At 37.3% G+C, this 15,119-nt stretch overlaps 1 protein-coding gene and 1 non-coding gene across 11 annotated transcripts in view; one reads left to right on the forward strand and one right to left on the reverse strand.

Annotated features, from left to right (window-relative positions):
- KIF1B (kinesin family member 1B) overlaps positions 1-15,119 on the forward strand; it is a 136,692-nt gene that overhangs the window by 8,298 nt on the left and 113,275 nt on the right. For all 10 annotated transcript variants that reach the window (XM_033114723.1, XM_033114713.1, XM_033114715.1 and 7 more), the window contains exon 2: positions 5,308-5,488. In XM_033114723.1, coding sequence (XP_032970614.1) covers positions 5,383-5,488 — 106 coding nt within the window. In that variant the 5' untranslated portion in view covers positions 5,308-5,382. The remainder of the gene's footprint in view (positions 1-5,307; positions 5,489-15,119) is intronic.
- LOC117027932 (U6 spliceosomal RNA) lies at positions 7,343-7,449 on the reverse strand. Its single transcript, XR_004424044.1, has one exon. It is a non-coding gene; the product is annotated as a U6 spliceosomal RNA (small nuclear RNA).

Here is a 15,119-nt window from a genome sequence, read left to right on the forward strand (position 1 = left end):
GTCTGACACCATACATATGAGCTATTATAATGCCATTGACTATATTCCCTATGCTGTACTTTATATCCTGTGACTATGTATTTTTTTAATTATAATTGGCATTCCAATATTATTTTATGTTAGTTTCAGGTGGGCAGCATAGTGATTAGGCATTTATATAATTTATGGAGTGATCCCCCAATAAGTCTAGTACCCATCTGACACTGTACGTAGTTTTTACGACATTATTGATTATATTCCCCATACTGTATTTCACATCCCTGTGACTATTTTGTGACCATGAATTTGTACTTCGTAATCCTTTCACTTTTCTCACCCATCCCCCCAGCTCCCTCCCATCTAGCAACCATCAGTTTGTTCTCTGGTATCTAGGAGTTGATTTCTGTTTCGTTTGTTCGTTTTGGAACAACTTATTTTTTATTAGTACTATTCAAACATCACTATTGACACAATAACTAGGAATGCAACTAAAATATTTTAACTACTATCTTCAAGACCCTGTGATAGAGGGAATTAGAAACATGACTAAGATTCTGTTCTTAAACTTAAAAATTTACAGTAGAGATAAGTAAAGTAACTTATTCTGTCCTAGATAAGGTCCGTGAGTTGAGGAATATTAAATGAAGAAGCATTTGCATTTGGTTTGGGAAGTAGAGAGAATCTATAGAGGCTTTAGAGATATGTCGCATACGAGAAGATCCCGGCATAGGGACAGAAAAACATGAGATGCTTTCAGGAAACCCTCTGGTGGGTGGTGCTTAAGGAACCTCGATGGAAGGCAGTGTTTTGTGGGCTAGTGAAAATAGTTGGCTTATGTTGCAGAACACGTCGAATGCCAGTGTGGGGAGTTCAGTCATTACTTCGTAAACAGTAGAGAAACTTTGAGGATTTTTAAGTGAACAGACCTGTACTTCAGGAAAGTGAGTCTGGCAATTTTGAGTAGTGTGGATGGAGTCAATGAGAATGGCAGTATCGTATAGTACTGTTGGGTAGGAGGAAGAAAAAGTGGTCGAGAAGGTTACCAGTCTTAAGTGAGAAGTATGTATTGAAGTCCTAAAAGAGATAATGGTGGTAGAAATAGAGAGATTTTATAGGGAGAAGCCATGTAATTTGACAGTTGGTTAGATGGCTAGAGGAAGCAAGCTTTTGGTCTGTGTGGGAACAGGAGAATGCTGAGGACGTTAAAAGAAATAGAAAAGAGGTGGAAGACCTGTGTTGTTTGGGGGAGGTGGAGAGAGATTTGGTTTTGGTTGTGTTAGGTTGAATGAAATGCTGGCAGGATAGGTAGGTAGAGGAGTCAAACAGTCTATTGAAAGTGTGTGTATGGGGGACGTTAGATGTTAGTGTGTTGGTTCCTAGTTGCAGATGCATGGTACTTTCTAGTAAACCCTACCAGAGAGGTTTCAGCCTTTGTCAGTCAGTCAGTAGCATTCAGCATTTTAGTAGGCCACTACTAAATGGATAGAACACTATCCATTTTAGTTAGTGGATAGAACACTAAAGAAAATTTTGGGGGCAGCCAGATGGCTCAGTTGGTTAGAGCGCAAGCTCTGAACAACAGGGTTGTTGGTTCGATCCCCACAGGGGCCAGTGAGCTGCACCCTCCACAACTAGATTGAAGGACAACAGCTTGGATCTGATGGGCCCTGGAGAAACATACTGTTCCCCAATATTCCCCAATAAAAAAGTTTAAAGAAAGAAAATTTTGTTTTTTAAATTTACGTATCTATAACATTCAACAATCATTGACATTCTGGCAAACTTGTTTCTTCAATCTTCCCCTACAAAATTCCTTAATATCATCTGGCAGCCAGTCTATGTTCAGACTTCCCTGATTATCTAAAAAATGTCTTTTCACATATTTTCTTGATTAAAAAATCATTGCGTTTGGTTGATAACTAATGCACATCTCTTTTATTATCCCCCACCCCCAGTTGTGCTATTTGAAGAAACTAGGTGACTTGACCTATAGATTTTTCCATATGCTGGGTTTGGCTGATTACATCTTTCAGGTGTCATTTAAATTGTTTAAATGACAATATGTTCTGGACACTGATAGGTCTGAAGCTTGATTCTATTCAGGATTTTTTTAAGGGCGTGAGATAGAATACTTACTACTAGGTGGTGCTGTGCATTTCCTATTGTAGCACATCAGGAGGCATAGATCACCTCGGTGCCCATTTTAGAAATGTTCAATTTGGTTCCGATGTTTTCAGCCTTATCCATACACTGTAATGTTCCCACATTACAAACCAACCTTTCTTTCATCTAAGGCTTTTTTAGCTGCTAGTGATGATTGTTGCAGAGAGCTTTTATATCAGTAGGGTTGGAAAATGGTGACATTCTAATTCTGTCATTTCTTCTGCATTGATTAGCTACAGTTTTTCTGTAAAAAGAAGTTGCCTACATTGAGTATTTGGCTATCCCGGAATATAGTTCATACAGAATATACAGGCTGGGTCTGTGCTCAATTCTTTCGTTTTATTTGCCAGTCTTCAGAATAATGAGGTTTTCAAAAGTGTCGTTATGAACTCATGAATTGATGTATTTGATGTTTTTCAATCTATTTGCAGTATGTATGTATGTGTGTATGTATGTATGTATTATAATTATCCCATCTTTGGCCAGTGGGAGACCCTTTAAATTGGCACCTGTGTCTTTTTGTCACGACCACATTCATCTTTGATAGATTTCATGCTTGTGGTCACACTAACATGTTCCAGGATCATCTTGCAATTTCTTGTCTAGCCTTTTTTTTCAAGAAGTCCAGTTCAAAGAGATTTTTGAGAGAATAGGATTTTTACGTTGGGACGCTGTTAACGAACAGTACAAAATAGAATGCAGTCGTGTAAAATGATAGCAGTGTTCGCACAGTGTGTTTGGGACTATAAGTGCTATAGGAAATGCCAGTGATTCCTGGAATGTTTGGGTGGTCATTTGGGAAGAGGTAAGACGAGCCGGGCTCTCAAATAGAGGAGAAAGTGGAAATTGAAATGCCGGTTGGAGGGGAGAAATTGTTAGGAGGTGTGAAAGAACGCATGGGTAGGATAGGAAAGGAGCTTGACTGGAACACCTGAGTACCTTTGACTTTGGTCTTGATCTTGTAAGCACTGGGGAATAAGAGAAGTTTGAGTTTGGAAGTGAAATTGAAAGTCATGCTTTGGAAAGACTGGCATTGCTGCAGGGAGGAGCAGTTGTACAAAGCAGTGTGCTCAGCTGGAGGTTTGCAACATAATCTTTGGGAAACAAACAAAAACCCGGTACCTGGGGCCTGTCTCAGAACTGTTGAATCCAGGCTGGAGGAGTTTAGGCTCATTTGCTTTTCTTCTATTTCTTTTCCTTTTTAAAAAACTGAATTTGTTGGGATAACATTGGTTAGTAACATTATGTATATTTCAGATGTACAGTTTCATAATACAACATCTGTATACTCCATTGTCTGCTCAGCATCCATAGTCTGGTCTCCTTCCATCACCATATGCTTTTCAAAAGACCCCCATATGATTCTGTTTTGTGCAACCCTGTTTAATTAAAACTTAAAGCTCAAAGATCAGTTCCGCTATTGCAAGTATACTAGGCATGAGATAGTTAGGGCAGATTGGGACAGTGGCAGTGGGAATGAGAAATGAAGGGATAGAAAGTGCAAATTTGGTTTAAAAGTTTTCCTGTGGTATTTCATTACTAATGTTAATAATCCACTAATAAAAGGATTCAAGGAGAAGGGAAGCAAAGAGAACTCCAAGGTTTATGATATGGGGCCAGGTATAAATAGGAAGATGGGCAGAGATTGCTAGTTTGGGGGAGAAGATAATGGGACATGTTGAGTGTAGAGATGATGGCTGTGTATCAAGGTGAACTCTCTGGGAGGTTGAAATGTGTTCTGTCTTGCTCTTTCTGAATGCTTCATTCTCTCTTGGCAAAGTACTCTACTCAACTAGTGACTGACTATAGGTCGTGCTATTGGGAGGGTTAATAGCTCCAAGCTTCTATTTGATAAATGTGATCACAAAACATTTTTGATATTTTTTAAAAAAGACCATCTGTTTAATGTAAAATAAAATGGGAGAAAAGACTGGAAAAAACATTGCAGAAAATATGAAAAGATTAATATCAGTAGATACTGTAATCATTTGAAACAAAAACAAAAAGTCAGTAAACCAGGCAAAGACTTGAACAGATAATTCTCACAACTGGGAAATACCATTCATCATTCATTCCTTCTGAGTTCTTTCATCAGGTACTGTTCTAAGTGCTAGCAGACAAGACCTGAGCGTTCTGGTGCTGGTGGAGTGGGAGAGGTGGGCAATAGCGCGTTCCAAAAACCAAGAATTTCAAATAGTGATAATGCTGTTAAGAAAATAAGGTAATGAGGTAGAATGGCTTTTGGTATTTAGGTATTTATTTGTTTGTTTGTTTATTTATTTATCTCTTTTGGGGTTCCCTCATATTGCACTCAAAAGTATTTTTCTCTTTTAGTTTTTTCTTTTGTTTGATTCTTGAAGATGTTTATATAATGGATAGGATGCAGATTGAGATCTGTTGTTTCTTGTGGAAATCACTTATATGGGTTCCTCTCGCAGAATAGCGTTTGTTTTGTTCCATTGGGAGGGAAACTATTCATCTGAAAAATGTTCACATTTTTGCCTGTGGCTTCATTCAGTATGAAATGTAGTGATTTGATTCTGCCATGAGTCAGTGGCACAGCTGAGGACAGAACCTTAGTCTCTTAGAACCTTCTCTGCTTATTGTACAGGATGATCGTGAAGGTCAAATAAACTGCATATGAACGTGTTCGTGTAGATTAAAGGAGAAAGTGAAAGGAGCTAGCTAGAGCTTATCTTTGTCCTTTACTATTTAATTATACATCATATAACAATGTTTCAAGCTGTAATTAAAGTATAGAAAGTTCAATGCATTGCTTTAAAGTAATAAGTCGTTTTGCAGATGGGGATTTACTTGTGTAAGGAACTTTAACAAATAAACGTTTTGTGTGTTTTATATGTTACTGAAGATTGATTAAAAAAAACAGCAAGATAGATGCCTGTTACTTTGCAGGTATATTTTTTATTATTAACTGTAGGGATTTTTAAGGTATGATAAAGAGATAATGGAGTAGGAAAACAAATTTCAGCCTTTGGTTTTCTATTTGATAATTTACTGTTGAGAATATGAGGGAAGAGAAGGGAAGAGGTTTTTTGAAATGGAAACAGAAATAGTACTAAGATATAAGATAGTAACTCTTATGCTCAAGTTAGCTCATGCTTTTTTTAATTGACTGCATTCAATGGAATTTTGTTCTTTTTAAAGGGAACTTGAACATAACTTCAAAAGAAGATTTGATTCTTTATTTCTGGACTGCATATACATAGCAAGACCATCAGAATGTCGGGAGCCTCAGTGAAGGTGGCTGTCCGCGTGAGGCCCTTCAATTCTCGAGAGACCAGCAAAGAGTCCAAGTGCATCATCCAGATGCAAGGCAACTCCACCAGTGAGTTCCTGTTGTTTCTGTCAGTTAATTCTCACTTTCCTATCCTTTCTCCTTTTCCTTCTTGCTGTGATCAGAATAACTGAATGTTTGGGTATTACCACTTTGAACTTTGCTATTTTCAGTGATCCATTGAATGTTTTCCTCCTGTAATATTTCTGTAGCATATTCAAATAATGGACTGTTTATTTTGTTTTTTACAATTGAGAAATCCCTGGAGAACTGAACTAATTTAGCTAGTGTTTTTAAGTTGCAATCTTAATGATAATAAAGGTGTAAGCAGTGATTTTTACTAAACAATGATGTGAAATATACTTGTGGAGGCTCCAAGATTTTTCTTTCTTGATTTTAAATAGCACTTACAGTGGTTCTTTGAGTTGAACAACAGATACAACTATAATAGATAGTAAACTTATAAATTATCACTAAAATTATTAATCATTGCTTCCCAGCTTGTTTCACAATATAATTGCTTAAGTGAAAAATGAGTTAAGCTGATTTCTTTTGTACTTGCATTATTAATTACTTGATATGGATATGTAGGCAAATAATTACTTAAAATAGTGTTAGTTTTACCATCTTGAAACCTATAACTTTGTGATAAAGCAGCATCATAGGTCTTTCAGACACAAGTTAATGCTCCATAGTTGAGAAACCATTCTGATCCCATCTGTTTGTGGGCCATTTGCCAGTGTTCTGTATAGGGGATTCTACCAGTGGGAAATAAAATTACATATATTTAGGGTGTACAATGTGATGTTTTGATATATATATATATACATTATGAAATGATTACCACAGTCAAACTAATTAACATATCCATAACCTCTGGTTACCTTCTTGTGTGTGTGGTGAGAATACTTGAGATCCACTCTGAGCAAATTTTAAGTATACAATACATTAGTATTTATTGTAGTCACCATGTTGCACATTAGGTCTCCAGAATTTATTCATCTTATAACTGAAAGTTTGGACCCTTTTATCAATATTTCCCCCTTTCCCCACCTCCCAGCTTCTGGTAACCACCATTCTATTCTGTTACTATGAGCTCACATTGTTTTTTTATTTGTTTTTATATTCTTTACCAATAATTTTGAACTTGCTATTGCTTATATACTTCTCTGAACTTGGTAGATAGGACTTGCAACAATCTTTTTTTTTTTTTAAAGTTGGTTTTTTTTTGTTAGTTTCAAGCTGTACAAAGCAACATAATAGTTACATATTTACACCCCTCACAAAGTGATTACCTCCCCCATCTACTACCCCTGACATGGTATATGGCTGTTATAACACAACAATCCTTTTTTTTTTTTAATTTCTTTTATTGGGGACTATTGGGGAACAGTGTATTTATGCACATCAGCTCCAAGTCAAATCGTTTTTGTTTTTTTTTTCCAGTCTAGTTGTGGAGGGCGCAGCTGGCTGGCCCATTTGGGACTCAAACTGATGACCTGGGTGTTATGAGCACTGTATGAGCACTGTATTCTAACCAACTGAGCCAACCGGCCACCCTGATCTATTTTTTATAAAAGGATTCAAAAATAGGAGTCTAAACTGCTGTACTTTTATTGGTTTAACACTTCTTTGTCAGTTGTGCCAGTGGTTCTATGAACTATATCCTTTGAGTGAGTAATTGTAAAAGAAAAAAATGCAAATTCAGTATTGAATTGTATACTTTAAATGGGTAAACTTTATGGTATGTAAATTATATCTCAGTGAAGTTTAAAAAGAAAGTCAGTGTTGATTATTTGCTCCTTAAAGTTTGAGCTAGACTTAACAATTGAACTAGAGAACAAATGTTTACGTTCTTCAGTTTGTGTTCCCTCATTTAAACTATATTATTACTTGTACTTCATTTTAAGAATTAAGTTTTACACAATATATAACTAAATACTTGCACAGGGGCCATACTAATCTTATCTGTATCGCTCTAATTTTGGTATGTGTGCTGCTCAAGTGAGCACGCTAAGTCCTGGTTATTGAGCCTTACATTTCTCTGTGAAAAATAAATTAATTATAACTTAGTTTGGAGGCATTTTTGGCTATTGCCATTGCCTCTAACTAAATATGCTAGTATATATCACAAGTTCTTTTAAAAGGCAGATTTGAAGAAATCCTGGATTAGGAGCCAGAATTGATTTCAAAAAGAACCACTTTTCTCTCTGATATGTTTCTCATATTGAACTTCCAGGAGAAATCCCCAGTGTCATGGAGATGGTTTTTCATTAATGGTTGAGGTGTCTGTTGCTACTTTTCTTATAGGGTTGGAAATCTCACTAAAAACTTTTAAATAGAAAATGATTTTTAAAAGGCCATATCCATGAAATGTAAAAATCAATTGTCATACAATAAAAATAAATGGAAAATTTTTATTAGTCCAAGTAATGATACTTTTTCTTGATGACAAATCATTTTAGAGCTCCCACATCTTAAATTGGCTGTAAGTTTACGTTCATTGTCAGGGTCAAATAGCATTATTTTAATTTTCCCCCCCGTTTTATTTCTGTGAACAGGTAAAACATTCATTCACATGGTATAAAATTTAAAAGGTACAGCTGTGGTTAGCTCAGTTGGTTAGAGCGCGGTGCTCTTAACAACAAGGTTCAAGGTTGTGGGTTTGATCCCCACGTGGGCCACTGTGAGCTGCGCCCTCCACAACTGGATCCAAACGTGTACTTGACTTGGAGCTGATGGGTCCTGGAAAAACACACTTTTAAAAAAAAACTTTTTTTAAATTATTTTTTTAAATTTTATTTTTAATTGTATTTTTTAATTAAATTTATTGGGGTGACAATTGTTAGTGAAATTACATAGATTTCAGGTGTGCAATTCTGTATTACATCATCTATAAATCCCATTGTGTGTTCACCACCCAGAGTCAGTTCTCCTTCCATCACCATATATTTGATCCCCCTTACCCTCATCTCCCACCCCCCACCCCCTTTACCCTCTGGTAACCACTAAACTATTGTCTGTGTCTATGAGCTTTTGTTTCTCATTTGTTTGTCTTGTTCTTTTGTTGTTTTTGGTTTATATATCACATATCAGTGAAATCATGGTTCGCTGCTTTTTCTGTCTGACTTATTTCGCTTAGCATTATACTCTCAAGATCCATCCATGTTGTCACAAATGGTCCTATTTCATCTTTTCTTACCGCCGAATAGTATTCCATTGTGTATATATACTACAACTTCTTTATCCATTCATCTATCGAAGGACATTTTGGTTGTTTCCATGTCTTGGCCACCGTAAACAAAGCTGCAATGAACATTGGAGCACACGTGTCTTTATGTATAAATGTTTTCAGATTTTTTGGGTAGATACCCAGGAGAGGGATTGCTGGGTCATATGGTAATTCTATTCGTAATTTTTTGAGGAACCTCCACACTGCCTTCCATAACGGCTGCACCAGTCTGCATTCCCACCAACAGTGTATGAGGGTTCCTTTTTCTCCACAGCCTCTCCAACACTCGTTACTATTTGTCTTGTTGATGATAGCCATTCTGACTGGGGTGAGGTGATATTTCATTGTGGTTTCTATTTGCATTTCTCTGATGATTAGTAATGTTGAGCATTTTTTCATATGTCTATTTGCCATTTGTATGTCCTCTTTGGAGAAATGTCTCTTCAGGCCCTCTGCCCATTTTTCAATTGGGTTGTTTGTTTTTTTGTTGTTAAGTTTCATGAGTTCCTTGTATATTTTGGATATTAGCCCCTTATCGGAGGCACTGTTTGCAAAAATCTTCTCCCATTCAGTTGGTTGCCTCTTTATTTTGTCGATGGTTTCTTTTGCTGTGCAGAAGTTTTTAAGTTTCATATAGTCCCATTCGTTTATTTTAGCTTTTACTTCCATTGCCTTTGGAGTCAAATTCATAAAATGCTCTTTGAACCCAAGGTCCATAAGTTTAGTACCTATGTTTTCTTCTATGCAGTTTATTGTGTCAGGTCTTATGCTTAAGTCTTTGATCCATTTTGAATTAATTTTGGTACATGGTGACAGATAGCAGTCCAGTTTCATTCTTTTGCACGTGGCTATCCAATTCTCCCAGCACCATTTATTGAAGAAGCTGTCTTTCCTCCATTGTATGTTTTTAGCTTCTTTGTCAAAAATTATCTGTCCATATTTATGTGGTTTTATTTCTGGGTTCTCAATTCTATTCCATTGGTCTATGTGTCTGTTTTTCTGCCAATACCATGCTGTTTTGATTATTGTAGCCCTGTAGTACAAGCTAAAGTGAGGGAGTGTGATACCTCCAGTATTGTTCTTTTTTCTTAAGATTGCTTTGGCTATTCGGGTCTTTTGTGGTTCCAAACAAATCTGATGATTTTTTGTTCTATTTCTTTAAAAAATGTCATTGGGATTTTGATGGGGATTGCATTAAATCTGTATATTGCTTTGGGTAATATGGCCATTTTAACTATGTTGATTCTTCCAGTCCGTGAGCACGGAATGTCTTTCCATTTCTTTGTGTCTTTTTCAATTTCTTTCAAAAATGTCTTATAGTTTTCAGCATATAGGTCCTTCACATCCTTGGTTAAGTTTATTCCTAGATATTTTATTCTTTTTGCTGCAAAAAAAAAAAGGAATTTTTTTTTTTGTATTTCTTTTTCTGAGATTTCATTGTTAGTATATAGGAATGCAATGGACTTTTGTACGTTGATTTTGTAGCCAGCAACTTGACTGTATTCATTGAATGTTTCTAATAGCTTTTTGGTGGAGTCTTTAGGGTTTTCTATATATAGCATCATGTCATCTGCAAAGAGTGATAATTTAACTTCTTCATTCCCAATTTGGATGCCTTTTATTTCTTTCTCTTGCCTGATTGCTCTGGCAAGGACTTCCAACACTATGTTGAAAAGCAGAGGTGATAGGGGACAGCCCTGTCGTGTTCCTGAACGTAGAGCAAAGGGCTTCAGTTTTTCACCATTAATTATGAGATTAGCTGATGGCTTGTCATATATGGCCTTTATTACGTTAAGGTATTTTCCTTCTATATCTATTTTATTAAGTATTTTAATCATAAATGGATGTTGTATCTTGTGAAATGCTTTTTCTGAATCAATTGATATAATCATATGATTTTTATCCTTTATTTTGTTTATGTGATGTATCACATTGATGGAATTGCAGATGTTGAACCATTCTTGTGCACCGGGGATGAACCCCACTTGGTCGTGATGAATAATCTTTTTAATGCATTGTTGTATTCGATTTGCTAGAATTTTGTTTAGGGTTTTTGCATCTGTATTCATCAGAGATATTGGTCTGTAGTTTTCTTTTTTTGTGTTGTCCTTATCAGGTTTTGGTATCAGGGTAATGTTGGCCTCATAAAATGAGTTAGGGAGTACTGTCTCTTCTTCAGTTTTTTGGAAGAGTTTGAGCAGGATTGGTATTAGATCCTCTTTGAAGGTTTGGTAGAATTCACTAGTGAAGCCATCTGGTCCCGGACTTTTGCTTTTGGGAAGGTTTTGAATGACTGATTCAATTTCGTTACTGGTGATCGGTCTCAATTTCGTTAGATTTTCCAGTTCTTCATGGTTCAGCCTTGGAAGGGTATATGTTTCTAAGAACTTGTCCATTTCTTCTAGGTTGTTGAATTTGGTGGCATATAGTCCTTCATAGTATTCTTGGATGATCCTTTGTATTTCTGTGGTGTCCGTGATAACTTCCCCTTTTTCATTTCTGATTTTGTTAATTAGTGTCTTCTCTCTTTTTATCTTAGTGAGTCTAGCCAAGGGTTTGTCAATTTTGTTAATCTTTTCAAAGAACCAGCTCTTTGTCACATTAATTTTTTCTGTTGTCTTTTTGTTCTCTATTTCATTTAGTTCTGCTTTGATTTTTGTTATTTCCTTTCTTCTGCTGACCTTGGGTTTCACTTGTTCTTCTTTTTCTAGTTCTTTAAGGTATTACATGAGGTTATTTATTTGGGATTTTTCTTGTTTCTTGAGATAGGCCTGTAATGATATAAATTTCCCTCTTAGAACTGCTTTCGCTGTATCCCAAAAATTTTGGTAGGATGCATTTTCATTGTCATTTGTTTCTATGTATCTTTTGATCTCTCCTCTAATTTCCTCTTTGACCCAGTTGTTCTTTAAAAGTATGTTGTTTAATCTCCATGTGTTTGTGTTTTTCCTGCTTTCTTTTTGCAGTTGATATCAAATTTCAAAGCCTTGTGATCAGAGAATATGCTTGGTATGATTTCAATCTTCTTAAATTTGCTGAAGCTGGTTTTATGTCCCAATATATGGTCTATCCTTGAGAATGTTCCATGTACACTAGAAAAGAATGTGTAGTCTGATGTTTTAGGATGAAGTGCTCTATACATGTCAATTATGTCCATTTCATCTAATGTGTCATTTAGGGCTGCTATTTCGTTATTTATTTTCTGTTTGGATGATCTATCCATAGCTGTCAATGATGTATTTAAGTCCCCTAGTTTAATTGTGTTTTGGTCAATTTCTCCCTTTAGTTCTTTTAGTAGTTGCTTGGTATATTTCGGTGCTCCCTGATTGGGGGCATAAATATTGATGACTGTTATGTCTTCTTGTTGTATAATCCCCTTTACCATTATGAAATGTCCATCTTTGTCTCTTGTTATCTTTTTCACCCTGAAGTCTGTTTCATCTGATATCATTATGGCTACACCTGATTTTCTCTGGGTACCATTTGTTTGGAGTGTCAGTTTCCACCCTTTCACTTTGAGTCTATGCTTGTCCTTGTAGCTGAGATGTGTTTCTTGGAGATAGCATATGGTTGGGTTTAGTTTTTTGATCCAATCTGCTACTCTGTACCTTTTTATTGGTGAATTCAGTCCATTTACATTTAGGGTGATTATTGATATGTGAGGATTTCTTGTCATTCTATCTTAGTTTCCTGGTAAGGCTGTGTCTCCATTGTTTCTTTGCCTTTTTGTCATTGTCTGTTATTTCTTTGTGGTGGTATTCTATGATGTTTCCCTCTGTTTCTTCTTTTATTACAGTATATATTTCAGTTCTGGATTTTTTTTGAGTGGTTACCCTTAAGTTTATGTAAAAGAAAGTTTGATGTTTAGAGTATTCCATTTTCTTCAGCACGCTTACTTTCTTCATTCCCATATTCCGGTTCAGGCCTTTACTCTCCCCCTTTTTATGTTTTGGTTGCCACAAATTGTCCCTGTTGATGGCGGTCGAATAGCCTCCTTTATTATTTCTTGTAGTGCAGGTCGTGTATTAGAAAATTCCCTCAGCTTCTGTATGTCTGGAAAGGTCTTTATTCCTCCTTCATATCTAAAGGATATCTTTGCTGGGTATATTATTCTTGGCTCATAATTTCTCTCTTTCAATAGTTTGAATATTTGGTTCCACTCCCTCCTGGCTTATAGAGTTTCTGCTGAAAAATCTGATGATAATCTAATGGGCTTTCCTTTGTAGGTTACCGTCTTCTTTTCCCTGGCTGCCTTGAGGATTCTTTCTTTGTCGTTGATTTTAGACAGCTCCAATACAATGTGCCTTGGAGAAGGCATGTTGGGATTGAGGTAATTAGGTGTTCTATTTGCTTCTTGAATTCGAGGATCCAGTTCTGTCTCCAAGTTTGGGAAGTTCTCATCAACAATTTGTTTGAATATATCCTCTGTTCCCTTCTCTCTTTCTTCTCCTTCTGATATGCCCATTCTTATATTGCTCTTTCTGATGGAGTCAGAACGTTCTTGTAGAGTTCTTTCATTTGTTTTAAGTTTCAAGTCTCTTTTTTTCTTCCATCTGTGTAATTTCCAGGTTTCTATCTTTGATGTCACTGATTCTTTCCTCCATCTGGTCAACTCTACTACCTAAGCTCGTTATTTCATTCTTGATTTCTTCTATTGAGTTCTTAATCTCCAGAAATTCTATTTGGTTCTTTTTAAAATTTCAATCTCTTTCGTAAAATGTTCATGTTGTTCTTTGATTGTGTTTGAGTTCATTAAACTGCCTTTCTGTGTTTTCTTGAATCCTGTTGAGTTTTTTCAGAACTGCAATCTTGAATTCTCTGTCATTTAAGTCACATATTTCCATATCTTTTAAGTTCCTTTTCTGGAGACTTTTCACTTTCTTTCTGAGCTGTCTTGTTACCTTGGTTATTCATGGCAATTACTGATTTATTATTTCTCTTCCTGGACATCTACAGGAGTGGCTTCTGCAACAGGTTGATAGGAAGAGGTCTTTCTTTTGTTTTCCAGTACTTGTTGGTAGAATGTTTTATTTTCTCTCTGACTGCAGCCTTTTTTCCCTCTCTCACACGGTAGTGCTATGTTTTCTCTGCACTATTCCAGCTTCTCACACCATGGGGGGATTCCCTGGGAGATGGGCTTCTCCTCTGTTAATAGTTCACTTGGGTCACAGGGCGCAGTGTCCGTGTGGGTATGCGGAGAGCTTTTGAAGTTCCAAAGCTCTTCCTGCACCAGATTCAGAGCCTATATGTTTCAGCAGTTCTGTTTACTCTGCAGGGATCCACCCAGATAGGTGGGGCCAGGGGCGGGGTGAGTTGTGAGAGGTGGCCCAGAGCAATGGCGGCGACCACCACCACAGCCGGTCCTGCTTCCACAGCTCCCTCCCCTTTGCTGGAATTAGTTGGGCTGTGAATTTGTGTCGGCAGTCCACAGTTCTCAGAACAGCAAATGTTCTGTTCTTTTGATCTGACACTGCTACTGTTCCGCTTCTAGCACCGGGCAGGTGGGGGCGGGGCGAGCTCTGGGAGGGTGGAGAGGGGGCGGCTAGTCTCAGGGCCTAAGGCTTCCGTTCTCTGCTCGGCAGTGAGGGCTTAAACCACCGTTTTCAGCCTTCTTCCCTCAGTCTTTGCTTCCGAGGTCTCTGCCGTGAGCGTTGGGTTCAGCCGTGTTACATGCTCCCCCCTCAGCCCTGTGGGCCATCAGCGGAGCCCTAGCAGTCCAAGTTCTTCCCTCTCCCACAGCTCCCGGGATGCAGCGAGCTCGGAGCACTGAGCTAGGTCTGCGTCCTGCGCCCGCCCGCACGGCTCTGTCTCCGCACTTCTCCCTTCCCTCCTCCCCTGCTCGCGCGATTCGCCCACCTTTAGGTGAATTCAGTAGTGGGCCTCTTCGTCTTGCCTGTCCGCTGTGCAGGGAGTCCCCCGTGGAGCTATTGTTGTTTGACCAGTTGCAAATTCCACGGGAGCCCCACAGAGGCTCACCTCACGCCGCCATTTTGATGACGTCGAAAAAAAAATGTTAAACATACAAAGAGTATGCGGTACAGACACTTTCTCTTACCCCATCACATAGTCAACCATTTCCTCTCCCTAGAAGCAACTTGTGTGAGATTTCCTTTCAGAGATAGTTTAAGCAGCAACATAGTTGTCTAAGATCGTTTTATTCCCCTTTTAGTTAGTGATAATGTGTAATAGTAGCTTATTTTTCAGCCTTGACTGCATTGAATGCTTTAAATACCTGAGCAACACAATTCACGTTTATAACTTGTAGAAGGTGTTTCCTTTGAGATTTTAGCATGAAAGAATATCCATATAAGTTAGTAGGGTTTTATTTATTAGCAAGTATCTGCTATATGTAAGTATAATGGTATGCTACATACCAAATAGAATATTTTTAAAAAATCATCCATTTGACTATCCAGGAAAATAAAAATACTAAAATATGTGGTAAAATTA

Source organism: Rhinolophus ferrumequinum, chromosome 9, assembly GCF_004115265.2.
Source record: "Rhinolophus ferrumequinum isolate MPI-CBG mRhiFer1 chromosome 9, mRhiFer1_v1.p, whole genome shotgun sequence".
In the NCBI taxonomy this organism is placed as follows: domain Eukaryota; kingdom Metazoa; phylum Chordata; class Mammalia; order Chiroptera; family Rhinolophidae; genus Rhinolophus; species Rhinolophus ferrumequinum.